Source organism: Nyctereutes procyonoides, unplaced genomic scaffold (genome assembly GCF_905146905.1).
Source record: "Nyctereutes procyonoides isolate TBG_1078 unplaced genomic scaffold, NYPRO_anot_genome, whole genome shotgun sequence".
In the NCBI taxonomy this organism is placed as follows: domain Eukaryota; kingdom Metazoa; phylum Chordata; class Mammalia; order Carnivora; family Canidae; genus Nyctereutes; species Nyctereutes procyonoides.
The window spans coordinates 16,952,151-16,966,870 of NW_026575133.1; the positions used below are offsets into that span (position 1 = coordinate 16,952,151).

At 48.4% G+C, this 14,720-nt stretch overlaps 1 protein-coding gene across 1 annotated transcript in view; it reads left to right on the plus strand.

Annotated features, from left to right (window-relative positions):
• Positions 1-1,083: 1,083 nt before the first annotated feature.
• HABP2 (hyaluronan binding protein 2) overlaps positions 1,084-14,720 on the plus strand; it is a 32,277-nt gene continuing 18,640 nt past the window's right edge. Inside the window, exons 1-2 of the mRNA XM_055346287.1 lie at positions 1,084-1,232; positions 12,467-12,503. Coding sequence (XP_055202262.1) covers positions 1,164-1,232; positions 12,467-12,503 — 106 coding nt within the window. The 5' untranslated portion in view covers positions 1,084-1,163. The remainder of the gene's footprint in view (positions 1,233-12,466; positions 12,504-14,720) is intronic.

Consider the following 14,720-nt stretch of genomic DNA (forward strand, 5'->3'; position numbering starts at 1 on the left):
AGAAAAGACAGATTTGGAGTTACTTAGGAGGTAAAATGGCATGACTTGGTTTGTCCTCCAAGGACATCTGGTGGCCGAGGCATTGACATTGGTCTTCTCTGGGCTGGTGCCTGGGGGGCCCTCCACGGCTGGCAACCTGACTTCCAATGGTGGAAGCACCCACTGAGCTGTCCGACTGCATGTGCCAAATAGGTTATGGCACATGGGTGAGCAGGAGGCCGGGGTGAGCACTTGCCTCTGTTGGCAGCCAGGTTTCAGAGCTTGGATTCAGGACTCAGGCCGGAGGATTCCTGGAGCCCTTACACAGATTACTGTGGGCAGTCAGGCGATTACGAGAGCTCAAGATGACGCCTAGTAAAGAAATCAATTGTGTTCCTGAGAACCCACGCTTAGCAGGCAATGTTTGCTTTATGTCGCCTCCCCTGTAACCAGTGTAGCTAAATAAGGAACACGGGAAACAACTGGCCCCAAATATGAGCGTCGTGGTTTCTTCACCCTCTTGATCAAAGAAAGACTCCAATGAAAGGAAAAAAATAATTAAAAAGTAAAAACCTTATGTAATGAGATTTGAAAGAAAACTTTTGAAGCCAACAAGCAACCATGGGCAATGCTTCAAAGGGCCCAGAATCAATGTTTGTCAATAGTAGTTTTGCATCCTTTATCTTTCATGAATAGAAAGTGTGATGTTATTAGGAGCCCATCCATGCCTTAATTCTGTTTGAGTTTTGATGAATCAGAACTCTGTTAACATTCCGTCTGAATCAGCAATGGCAAGGGCCCCTAGCAGAAGCCTTACCCGATCTGGGGCTTTCATCCTGAAACTGGGATGCTAGTTAACTATCGGACCTTCTGCACAGAACACTCGGCGGCCCTCCTGGGGTGCACCCCGGGGGCTGGGGTTCTTGAACTCTGCCACTTTCTTTTGGATCCTTTCTCCCCAGAAAAGAAATCACCCCATGACTCAGCCCAGCTCCAAAGTTACCATTTGTTTAATCAAGATAGTTGGTTTGCAAAACATTAAACAGTATTTGATGCCTAGTTAATAATTGGCATCCTCTTCATTTGTTTCTGAATCCTTGGAGACTGACATTTTCCCATCCTAAAGGCACAGACAACAAAAGAAATTGTACTTAGGGCAAAACAAGAGTCCTTAAGCTGCACAGATGCTTGCCAGGATGTCTAATCTCCATATTCTGCTGTTTATGGTTCTGGTGGGAAAGACAGCCATTGGGGTAAGTGTTCTTTTCAAATGTGTGCTTTGGAGAGACTGAGGTTATGAGGAGGACCAAAGCAACTGGCCAGGAGTGACTAGAAACTTCAGCTGTGAAAGGCTGGTGTTGCCAGGTTGAAGGCGTCCTGTTAGAGTTAATGCACGCCTGTAATGCTGATTGGTGTTGAGAAGCCAGTTCCATGAGGCCATGCAACTGACTTGAGCCCTTCTGGAGCAGAGGCTCCATCAGCGCCTTCTAACTAAGCTGCCTGGGGCAAGAAAATCCGCTTAGATGTGGGCTGTGAGCTGGCATGGATCTCCGAGAACCCTTTGAAAGCTATCAACACTCCTTGTACACGTTGACAGACATACACAGTTTTCTAGCCATTTCAGGTGACACTAGAGTAAGATGCCCTATGATTTGGCTCTAGAGGAGAATCCTACTGGTTGCACATGATCCTGCCAACAGATTTACTTGGATGGATTCGTTTTGGAGAAAGCTTTGTGGGTAATACGCTTTCTCCCTTTTCACAGGACCCTAGTAGATGGGGCAGGGAGTTAAACTTGGGCCCAAGGGAGGTGGTGGTGAGCAGGGTAAGGAAATGCCGTCTGAGGGCCTTGCATGGACAGTAGGCACCCCTTTGTGGGGAAGGGGCTGGATAGAGAAGGAGCAGGGGGTGAGAACTGAATTAATAGTCATAACCTCTTTATCTTGTGAAATCCTTCTGCATTTTATTTCCCATTTTACTCCACAGAGCTTTCCCTGTAGGAAGCAGATTCAGTTTCAGGTTTTCGATTAGATGCTTCAAACACAAGAGCCTCTCCTCCCCTTTCGGCAAACTATCCTCAGACACTGACCTTAGCCCCACATTAACCTGTCATGTGCCCCACCTCTGAGAGTTTTCTTTTCCAATAGTGACTTGTATATGGGTGCCCCTGCCTCATTTGATTGCTCGTTGGACATCTGGGGGCTGAGACCCAGCAGAAATAACACACAGGTCTAGAGAAAGAAGTGGAAATTATCAGAAGCCCGCAAGGGGCCCAGAGAAAGTATGAGTCGGAAAGAATTAGAGCCTAAAGTTTGCAGGCAAGGAGAGAGTTGATGCAGTCTGTTTGAAGTTCACAAAACGATAATGGTCCCAAAAAATCCTTTTTTTGCAAGCCCCAGTGAATTTTTAGGGTTAGCAATGAAATTATAAGTCAATAATGGATAAAAGAGAAAATATGAGAGATAGCCTTCAGGCAATGAGCTTAGTCAGTTCCAAAGAGAGGATTCAGGGCTTTGGAATGTTTTCTTACCCCAGATGTGTGCCAGACAGGTGGTCGAGAAGGCGGCTTGCGTTCCACAGGCCAGGCCACAGACATCCAGGGGAAAGTGGCCAACTCGCTCAGATGCTTTGGAGAGTTTGGGGCATTGTTGGGGGGGGGGTGGGCAAGGGGGAAGGAGTCACAGAGCCAGATGGGCTGGGCAGCTTCGCCCACCCCACATAGCTAAAAATAATAACCAACTGCTATCATTTCATGAGAAATCCTGTGAGCCAGTGTATCAGTTCATCTTGGGAAGGACACAAAGAAGTAGGTACCATTATCGCTCCCATTTTACAGGTGAGAAAATGGACAGCTTGGCCTCCAGTCATACAGCTGGGAAGTAGCAGAGCTATGGGCTGCTGTTCATTGTCTGGACCAGGTCTTTTGCCTGGACCCTGGCTAACGATGAGATTTCCTCTGTCCACAGAGCTGGCATGGATCTCCGAGTGTTTAGAGTGTTGACCAGGGTCATGGTCCTCTGTGTAGGAACAGGAAGCCCTTAGACCAGGGGTTGGTTTGCTGGTTGGTGTTACAGACTCCATTTGCCTCCAAAACTTTTAAAAGTAGTCACAGGGCCTGTGGTCACTATCCTTTGGAAGGATGTATGGACACTCTCTCATGAATTTAGGTCATGCGGCAAACCTTATAATGCCTTCTCTATAAGCTCATCTTTAACTCAGATTTTTATTCAGACATCCATGATCCAAAGAGGTATAGGTCAAATGTGATCGCCATGAACACCAGAGATTCATCCATAGGTCCTTCCCAGCCTGGGTTAGAATTGGTTTTCCTTGATAAACAGAACAGCTTTGTATGGTTGTCCCCATTTTATGGATGAGAAACATACCCAGAGATATTACACTGACTTCCCAGCCAGGATTGAGGCCCAGGTGTGTCCAACTCCTTCTCCATCACAGGAAGCCCATTCAGCTGTGTGAAGTAAGGACACTACCATCAGGGCTCAGAAATCTCTTCTTGCTGTGGTTCTTGGGTGGTTTATGGGTGCCACTGGCCTCCACCATAATGGAATTTGACCTCTTTGAGGGTCAAAAGCCAGAGGACAAGGCTTGTTCAGGCCTGTCCTACTTAGCTTGGCCCATCCCCAGAGAGGACAGAAGACAGTGCCTCCTCCTCTCCCAGAGTGTTTGCCCCCATGTCTGGACTTTTTAAAATTTATTTTACTTTTTTAAAGATTTTATTTATTTATTCATGAGACACAGAGAGAGGGACAGAGACACAGGCAGAGGAGAAGCAGGCACACCACAGAGAGCCCGAATCAGGACTCGATTCTGGGACCTTGGGATAAGGCCCTGAATCCAACACACATGCTCAACTGCTGAGCCACCCAGGCATACCCATTTCTGGGCTTTTTAAGCCCTAGAGTTTGGACCTAAGAATTCTAGCATCCTCCCAGGTGAAGCGCCGCAGAAATTTCTGAATAGGTCTGAGTCTGCTGATTGGCACCTTGGGGTACATTCTGCTCTTAGCCTGAGTTTTATTTGGTGGGTAGAGGGTCAGCCTGAGTATTTTGATTTCTTTTCAATTGCTTGGCAACATTTGCAAATCAGAACGTTTCATGTAGAAATACAAATTCCCAGCTTTTCTTGAAAACCAGGTATTTTAGTAACATAGTGCTCACATTCCTGCTTGGCACCAACCAGATGAGGGGCTATCACTCCTTCTTTTAGGAGAAACTCAAGCTTCCAAGTCTATAGGCCCTACCACTTTCTACTATTGACACCCTTTTACTTGACAGATATACATTATCTGCTGAGCTCTAGCTTGGAGAGAGACAGAGAGAGAGAGAGAAAAAGAGAGAGAGAGAGAGAACCCAGCTTGTCTGTTACGATGCAGAAACACTGTAGATGTTGAAGGGTTGAAGCCAATTTTGGATGGTCAGGTAACTGGGTTCAGTGTCTGATAAATTTGAGCATCCAAATCTACATGGCCCCCAGGACTGACCCAGGCCTTTGACAGGACGATACAAGCCACCTCTTTCTAAGCCTCAACGTTCCAGAATGTTCCAATCTCTTTTAAGCGTGGAGGGGCATCGTCCCTCCCTCTTGCTAGAACCCACACAGAGTCTTATGGAAAAGAGAGGGGCTGAATTTCACTGCGACTTCTTATACATTTTTTTTTAACTGATCCAAAGCAAATTCCAACTCATTAGCTTTGGCGGTATGCACTGGTATTTAGGGAAATCAGGTCGCGGGAAATTGCATGTGTATATAGGCACAGATATATTTATATTTTAAATTCATTAGGGTTCCCTAAATGCAAAAGCAATGCCGCTGTCACAGAGAAACAGCACAGCAGAATATTCGGCAGCCGGGATTTTAAATAAAACATGCTTTTCTTCATAATTAATATAACAAGGTTTTCTGGCTTAGGACCTGGCAAGGATCCCAGGAAAAATGAAGGGATGGGGGTTGGTGTGACGTGCCTGTGACCCGACAAACAAATCCCAGGAAGAGTTTATGCTTAGTGAGCTCTCTTCAATCATGCCCACAATTTGAAGAAAAATAAAAAGAAAAGGAAAAGGAAAGGAAAAAGGAAAAGGAAGAAGGAAACGGAAAAGGAAAAAAGGGAAAAAGGGGAAAGAAAGAAAGAAAGAAAGAAAGAAAGAAAGAAAGAAAGAAAGAAAGAAAGAAAGAAAGAAAGAAGAAAGATTCAAACTCATTGACAACAATGGCTAATAATTATAATCATAGTGACAACAATTCATTAAGTTTATTAAGTCTCTACTATATGTCAGCTATCATGTGCCTGATGTTTATGATCTCATTAAAGTTCCCCAACAGCCCCATGAGTTAGGGACCGTGTCATCCTCATTTGACAGACAGGAAACTAAGCTATAGAAAAGTTCAATAATCTGCCCCAGGTGGCAGCCCTGGGTGGTTACAGAGCCAGGATTCAAACCCAGGTCTGCCCGATGCCAGGTCCATGCTCATGACCGCTGGGCTAGAGGATGCCACCCCAGGCGCTACCCAAGAACAATGAGAATGCTCAGTGTGGTATGGAAGGTGTCAGAAGAGGCAGTGGTCTCAGCCTCCAGCTTCAGGCAGGAGATAAAGTTACTCCTACCCGGCAGCAACTTCCACAGTCCCTCCAGTTTTTCTTTCTAACACCAGAAGCTTCGAGGCTTGCCAGATTGCCAGCCAATCAGTTCAGTGTTTTCAAATCTTACTCACGAATGAATTTTTGCTAAAGCCCAAGCCAGTTTCTTAATATGTCCGTTAAACATACTTACCTTTTCTCTATTTGGATAGATTGATTTTTAAAGGAAATTGTCACTATTACAAATGGAAAAAACAAAACAAAACACAGAAAATGATGTCATTGAATTCTAACTGGCTACACTTGTCATGCAGATGCTCAGAGCCTGAAGCCGCTTTCTCCTTGTGGAAGGGGAGACTAGCTGGAGGTAGAGAGGATAGAGGAGGACCATGGGTTTGGAAGGATTGACAGTAAAACTGGGAAGGGAGTGACCGCCTCATGCTGTGTTTGGTGTCACGCCCTGGCCAAGCACCTCGCACATCAGGTGGGGGACCCCCAGCTCCACACTACAGGAAGCTCAGCTTCACGGGTTGACTTGGTTCCCATCAGTGAGAAATTACTCTTCTAAACCCCTGGGCTGTTTGCTGAGGCCAACTGGCCAAGGTTAACATGGGGGATTATGCCCATGTGGCAGGACTCAGACCCACCCTACTCTTTTGTTTTGTGTGTTCTTTCGCCTTTCCAAAGGCCTTCCAATTGCATAATCACATCCAGAAAGGACTGTTTTTACCCAATCTCACTCTCCTGGATGAACTTACTCCCTAACCTTCAATCCTCCCCAATTCTTTGTCAATGCGACACTCCTGAGGTGTTTCTGAATCCCCTTAAATAAAACATCAGGGTGAGCAAATTTTTACTTTTACAATAGGGGAAACTGAGGCACAGAGCAATTTGATACCTGGCACGGGAGCAAAGATCAGCCCATCGTCTCCTTGGCCAGGAGCTTCATGCCTAAAGCAGCTATAATCAAAGCCGGGCTGAGGGTAAAGTCACCTGGGTACTGGGTGAAAAATTCATGTTCTACCCCAGACCCACGGACACACAGCCTCTGAAGATAGGGCCCAGGAATCTGAGTTTTCACCCAGCTCTCCAGCAAAGAATGACAAGTGCCATGGAGCGCTTCCCTCCACCACGCCCCCATCTCTGCTTGTCCCATGAGGGGTCCAGTCCCCTGCTTACCTGGACAGGGATCTGAGTGGGCTCTAAAGCTCTGAGCTTCAAAGCAGAGAAGCTGCACAGAGTCCCTCCGAGCCAGGCACAGATGACTTGGCTTCAGAGCAAGGAGATCTGGCCTTGAGTCCATCCCCTGCCACAATCAGCTCATGTCCTTGCAAGAATACTTCACACACACACACACACACACACACACACACGCAGGCCTTAGCTTCTTCCATACACGAAGGCTCTAGATCCGCTCTTCTCTGCAATGTACCCTTGCTGGTCACGATTGTCCTGCTTCAACCAGGCTCCCAAGAAGGAAAACAGCCACACAGACCACGAGCCAGGGCTTTCTTCTTTGGCCTCCAGATTTTCCCATTAGAGCTTTGCCTCCTTGCCCTGAGCTTCAGATTAAAGCAAAGCCACAGCAAACCTGCTGATCCTGAGACAGCATCGTGCAGCTTATGTGCGAAAGCAAGAAAGGCAAGATTCCTCGTGACTAAAAAAAGGACCAAGTGGCACCACTTTATACCTATTAGGATGGCTAGAATTATTTAAGAGGGAAAGTAACCAGAGTTGGAGAGAATGTGGAGAAATGGGAGCCCGCATGCAGTGCTGGTGGGCATGTAAAATGGTGCGGCCTGGTGAAAACAGTATAGTGGTTTCTCAAAAAGTCAAACTTAGAACTATCATATGACCCAGAAAATTCCACTCCTAGCTATAACCCAAAAGGATGGAAAGCAGGGACTGGAAAATATTTGTACACCGACGTTCACAGCAGCTTATTCACAAGAGCCAAGGATGTAAACAAGCCAAGTGTCCCTCAACACACCAAGGGATAAACAAAATGGATATACAATGCATAGTACTCAGCCTTCAAAGAAATGAAATTTTGATATATGCTACCGACACGGATAAACCTTAAGAACACTATGCCTAGTGAAATAAATCCAGTCCCAGAAGGACAAACTTTGTGCTTCCACACATGTAAAGTACCTAGAATAGGCGAATCGAGAGACAGAACAGAGAATACAGTTACTCAGGTACTGGCTATGGAAGGGACAAAAGGGTTATTGTCTAATGACCACAGACTTTCTGTTGGGGATGATGAGAAAGTCTTGGGTGAAGATGGTGGAGACGGTTACACAACAACGTGAATGTAACTAATGCTACTGAATGGTCCCCTTACAAGGGGTTAACATTAAAAACTATTGTGTTATATGTATTTTTTGAAAAGGACGAAGTGGCTTTGGACGACTGTTAATTTCATCACATAGTTTGTCTGGAGCAGGAGCCAGAGTGGGCGGAAGGGGGGGGGGTGATGGTATGGGGCAATACTTGGCTAGTGACGAGAACACTGACCACCTCTGTCACTGCCACCTCTCACCCTGACCTTGAGCTCTCTGTCCAACAGTGAGGACTGGCCTGCTGAACCGTGCACTCTTGTCTCGGGCCCGCCTTCCAGCCCAGTGGCTGCAGCTTCTCCTGGCCGTGGTTTACAGTTAGCGCCCACCAGCTGCCCTTGGGAGTAATGCAATTCCCCCACCATGATCTACCACCAGGTCATAGTAGACCATCCAAGGGGGAAGGCATGGGGGGATTAGAGTCCTAATGTTTTACCCAATAGGTGAAAGGTTTTGCTGTTGTTGCTTCATGTTAATCCAAGCTTCTGGCCCCAAAGGATGGGTCTAGGTCCACATCTCCCCTCTTCTGCTTCCCAGTCCTGGGAGTCATCAACTCAGAGTTCTAGCCTCTGCCTTTTCGCTTGTTTTCCGGAAGATCGAGAATTCTGAAAGGTAGGGGAAGCATCAGAATTGAAATAATCTAGAAAAAGATTAAACTAGATTAAAGATAGGACAGAAAAGATTAGACTTCAACGCTCTTCAGCCCCAAGGAGACTTACAGGCTAAATCAGTAAGACCCAGAGACAATATCCTTCTGTCTGCCCTCTCTGTCTTTCCCACTAATCAGCCCTGACCTGAAAGATACTAGAAGATACTAGAAGCTGCTATTTTAGCCCTGTTGAGACAAGGAACAGAAATGGTGGAAGAAGCAGGCAGTGGCTGGTTTGCCCCCTTGATCTGGGTGAAGTTGTGTGTTGAGATGCTTTAGCCAGAGTGGACTGCCCGAGGCTTGAGCTGACTTTTGTACCTTCCACAGCTGTCACTGGTGCCCAGTAGCCCTCTCTGTGTCCTGCCAGGCCTGGGCCAGCCTGGACAGGCCTTTCATAAAGCTTACCAAGGACAGAGATCTGATCTGAGAACCCAGCTCAACGCTCTGCCTCTCTTAGAATTAGGTAGCTCTTCTGTTTCCTTCTCCATCCTTCCATTCCAATATATACCTGCCATGCTTCCCTCATCCCTCATAGTAACGGAGGTTAAGACCAAGGACTCTGGTGGAAGGCTGGCCCCATTCCATCCTGGCTTTACCAGTGGAATTACTTTGGGCAACTTAATCTCTGCGAATCTGTTTGCTCGCCTCTAAAACGGACATAATTGTAGGACCTCAAGGATCAAGCATCGTGTACGATGAACGAGACCAAACGCATATACGACCTTTAGCACAGCCCTCGGCACACTGTCAGCTCTTAGTACAGGTCAAGTGAGACCACAGTCATCTCCTCCTCTTCCTCTTTCATTTTCTTTAGCTTTAGGGGTCTTCCTCCTGGGATTTGCAAGTCCCAGGAGTAGGAGTTCTATCATTTCCCGGTCACGTGGAAAAACTGAATGCCACAATGGGATGAAAGGAGGCAGATAGTGCAGGTATGGTGCCTCCCCATCCCCTGGGCCGCATCACCCGGGTTAGTCTCAGGATCCAGACAGATGGCATGAGTAACTGGCTGTTGGCCTGGACTTCCCCACAGGTTTCCCAGATAGCTGGCCTGCGCTCAGGTGACCCTCTCCACTTCTCCCTGCAGCCTCCCTGCCCACGGCCCCGGGGGTTCACAAAATGAGCTGTCCTGTTGCAGATCCCTGGGAGCTGCTGACACGCAACCCAGGCTGCACAGCTGCTTCAGCCTCCCCCAGAACCGGTGGGATCCACAGGGCGCCCAGCGCTCGCTCCCCTCCAAAGGTCCAGCTTGCTTTTTGGTGCGTTTCCCCCGCAGCTCCACTCCCGCTCCTGGGAAGGGCACGTCTGCCACCTGCTGGCTGTGGGCGGCGCAGCACCTGGCCCGCCCTCGCGTCCAGGTGGGAACAGAGATGCGGGGCTCTGCCCCCGCCCCCCCCCCCCCCCCCGCACAGGTGTCACAGAGCCTCTCCCCCACGGGGCCTGGAGGAAGTTTGATCCTCGATGTCCTCTCTCCTGTCCTGCCCACTTCTCGGGGCAGGCAGTGGCCAGGAATTCCGTTCAAATAGGAGAAATCAGTGGGTCCCTCCTCTCGGCTGGGCAAATACGGGGAGAGGGGGACAGGCCCTGCCCTCCAGACAAGCTCCATGGGGGGAAGCTGAGGCAGGGTAAAGGACGGGATCAAGGCAGAGTCAGCAGGAGGGGTGACAATCGCACCTGGGGCTGTCTCCTGCCCCAACTTTGGCTCTGCCCTGGCGCTCAAGCCTGGAGGGGTCAACTTTGGATGCTCCCATTCAAGCCCCCAGACCCAGGAACACCCTTGAGACCTGAACTTGCCCTTCCTCTGTCAGGCCCCCCACTATCAACCCCCTCCCCAGACAAAACACCCACCTTTCTGCTCATTCTTTGCAGAAACCAGGCCTGGCAACTGTGAGGCAATTAAACAGGTACGGGCTGAGTCCAGACAGCAAACAGCCCCTCTTCCCCTCTGCACCCTGCGCCCTCCCCAACCGCTTATGGTAGAATTTGTCAGATCTACAGAAAAGGGGAAAGAATAATTCACTGAATATACACATAGATCTATTCACAATACCATTATAATTCTCAAGAAATTCCACATCGAAGCAATATTTTCTAATATGTTTCCCAAGTGCCCCATAATGTCCTTTATAGCTTTTTTTTTTTAAATCAAGGATCACTCACTTCATTTGGTTGTCATGCCTCTCTCTTCTCATTTCATAAAGAACAGCCTTCCCATCCTCTTTGTCTTTCGTGACTCTGTTTTGTAGGGTCGAGGCTAGGTGTTTGGTTGAATGTCCGCAACCCACTTGTCGGGTCCCTCATGAGTAGACGCAGGAGAAGCATTTTTGTCAAGAAGCCCACTTGTTGTGCGCTAAGTACATCCTGTCTGGATGCGTTCCTTTTTTTACCTGTCTTTTCTAATTTATCCTCTGCCTGGTTCCCAAAATGGCTAAGGAGGCCTAAAGAATCAGAACTTCTGCTGGAGGGAGGGGAAGGTTGATGAGGGCCCTGGGAAAATGACCACACTGACCACAGCTTTTTGGTGGCCAAGACCCAGAGGGAGACCTGTCAACGATCAGAACCCTCCTTTTCCAAATCGGAGGTCAGCAAACTTTGTAAAGTGCCAGATAGGAAATATTTGGGGCTGTTTGGTCTTCATCACAACTACTTTGCCGGCATAGCACAAAAGGAATGTCAGACGATCCTGAGAAACGGGCATGGTTGTGTCCCAATCAAATTTGATTTGTAAAACCATACTTCCAGGTTTGGCCCCCAAAAGCCTTAGTTTGCTGACCCTCGGATTAAGTAAAAGCAAATATTCCAGCTATTAAATGACTAAGGCTTTCTTTTTCCCGTAAGTATTGCGTTCTAAAAGGAACTGTTCAACACGCTATTTATTGATTCAGCAAAAACTCTTTGAGCAGTGTCACGTGCCGAGCACTACACTCAGTATGGGGTAACACATTGGTGATGACACAGACAAGATCTTTGCCTTTCTGGAGGACAGAGTCGATGTGAGAAACAGATAATATGCAGATAAACAACTGTAAAGTACATGTTGCAATAAGAACTGTGGAGGAAATGAACGGATAAAGTGACAAAACAATGGGGGAGGGAGTCACACCCATAGGGGAGTTGGGGAAGGCCTCCTTGAGAAGATGACATTTAAGCCGATGTCGCGGGACCTAGTGGTGGTCATGGGAGACAGCTTTCTAGGCAGAAGGAAGAGCAAGAGCAAAGGCCCTGAGGTGAGAGGAGCTTAGCTGGCACCAGTTGGAACCCAGGTGTGGCTGGAGATTAGTAAAGGGCTGTGGAAGGAAAGGGTGTGTGAGGGGGTTTATAGATCGCAGCGGGTGCTTGCATTTTATTCCAAGAACAATGGGAGGCCTCTGGAGAGTTTTAAGCATCTGTCCATCCCCAGCCTAAGGAGCTGTCACCAAGGGAATCACCTGGACTTGAGTCTGAATCCAAATCCTATCATAACTGTGTGACCTCTAAGCCTCAATTTTCTCACCTGTAAATGGGCTAATAAAAGCCTCCTCATAGGACTCTTATAAGAATGAAATGCGGCAACGCACAAGCAGGCAGACAGGAGATGCTCAATATATGCTAATCACTATCACTGATGAGATTGTCTGTACCTGGACAGCCACGCACGCCCCAGCATGAGAACAGGTAAGCACAAGCGCCACAAGTCTGTACCAAGGAGGACGCACAGGAAAAAAGGGGCATCTTCAAATAGGCCCCACCTTCCAGCCCATCCCAGCTACAGCCAGCCCAGAGCACCCAGCGCTCCTGATCCTTACCTGTGACCCTGGGAGATGTTCCTCTTGGCTTGCAGGAGCTCAGGGAGCCGCCCAGCCAGTCAGCTGACTCAACCTTGCTCAGCTCTGTGTTGGTTTGTTTGTGTTTTTGTTTTTTCAGTTCTCCCTGATGTCTTTACTCATAGACCCAGACCCAGGTGAGTTGTGGACCGCCCTGGGGCTCCTCACAAACTACAGGGTGGTTCTGGGACAGAGGAAAAGTGACCCACGTGTGTAAGTGTTGGCACAAGCTCCAGGTTCATATGGTTCAGAAGTGTTGTAGGATCCCTTTCGAGAATTTTTCCAGAAAAACGCACTCCCCATGTTTGTCCCTCCGTGCATGTACACACTGCTCTACTAAATCTTGAGTTGCCCGTGGATGCCCCTGGTTCCCCATCTCAAGACCCCAAGGGGAAAATTGATGATATAGTTAAATCCTTTCATTTTACTGAGAAGGGAACTGAGACCCTGGGAGGGGAGGCTACAGGTCACATATTGATGAGATAAGACGAAAAGTCCAATTCAAAGCGAGGGTGGCACTGGGCAATCACTGGCTCCAGGCAGGCCAGCCCTTGGCCCCCACTCACTCTACCCCTGGGATGGGGAGCCTGGTCCACGCTGTGCCATGCAGGCAGTCCCCAGGCTGACTCACCCCTGTGGTGGCCTCCTATCAGCTCCACCCCCGACACCACCCCTCTGCCCAGAACCCTCAGCTGTGCCTGAGCCAAGCAGGGCTGCTCCTCCTGCCATCATCCAATCTTGGTCTCTGACTCTGGGCTCATGTCTCCCTGTGCTGCTCTGAGACCCAAGGGAGAAACCTATACACAACCCCATCAGGGCAGAGGCTGGCATCTCCCACTGGTAGTAACTATGCAGGCCACCCATGGAGGACAGGAGCCAGGGAGACAGAACATGCAGATGGCAGTCACATCTAAACCTTGGATCGAGGGCTTATTTGGAGCACGGGTGAGGACAACTGGGTTAAAATCCACTTGACAGTCGGTATTCTCCAGCAGCAAAGCCCTGAATGGGCAGACAGACTTGTGCTGGCTCAATGCAAATGATGTCTGATCTTTGTCCACCCCTTATGTTCAGGGAGTGTTTGTGGAATCGAGCATGGTGTGTGGGTTTTGAGAAGGTCTATGTCTTTCCCCAAAACAAAGGAGACTGTTCTATTTGACAACACATAATTTAGTTCCTTTGAGGGATCGTGTTCTAGAGGGCTAGTCACATCAGCATCCGCATCTGGAGTCCAGTGAGGGTCCAAAGCCAAGAGGTGGGAAGAGCTGCCCCTTCCCTGTCCTTCAGCTCACACTACTCAGGCACCACTGAAGGAGCATCTTTGGCCTCAGTGTCAGAGAGAAGGAGCTCCAGAATTGTGAGGTCACACAGTGGACGAGGAGCATAGAAGAGTCCCAAGACCTCACTCTCTTCAAGAATTTGAAAAGCAGACCCACCCCTAGTCCATGAGGTCAACTTTGTGAGAATTAAGAGAGGTGTCTTTACCTCAAGACACTGTATGCCTATCTTCCAGAAAATTGCAGAAGACATCTACAGTGACCATGAGTTTATGACAGCCTGGGACTGTGTGCAGTGAGCAACTTGAACTGTAAGCGGTGGCCCTACCAAACATGAATCACAGAAAAGGGAATATTCACTCTATGTGTTCATAAAGTTTTTAGCTTTATTTAAATAGATGAGAAGCCATGGGATCAGATTTGGTCTGCAAACAGAACTTCCTAACCATCAGAGTTGTCCAAAAATCTGAATGTGCCATTGGGCTCCCAGGAGGTAGTAAGTTCTCCATCACTTGCGGTATTTAAACCCAGGCTGAAAAACCAGTTAGTAGGGAGTGGAGGGTGTTGGATTTTAACATTCTGAAATTCTAGGCTCTAGAAGAACTCTGCCAATAGCTTCTTCCAGTTTGGTGAGTAGATGAAGGGACCCTGGAGCACACCATCCCTGGGCTCCCAGTCCATCTCAAGGTGTTTGGTCAACCTCTGGCTGTGGAGCAGGGTGAGATGTAGTAGCTGGGCCTTTCTGCAAAGAGCAGGTTAGGTTTTCAAAATGCCCCCTGTTAGTGTCTGCTTTAATTTCACATGGGGGTTGTGCTTTGATGGAATTTGTCAGATCCCAGCTGGCTTTAGAAAGCAGTGTGGCCAAGAAACACCATGCTCATGTCCACAGGCAAGCTGCTTCTGTAGTTGGTCTTGCTGGACACTGTGCGTGGCAAGGGTTTTGCTGGAGCAGAAGGTGCCCAGGCCACAGTCCCCAATGGGTGGCAGAGGAAGTGGCCATCAAACGGCACAGACTGCTCATCTCCCCAAAGCAGGTGCCGTGACAGCCAACGGGCCTGCGGAAATGCCTCTTCAAAG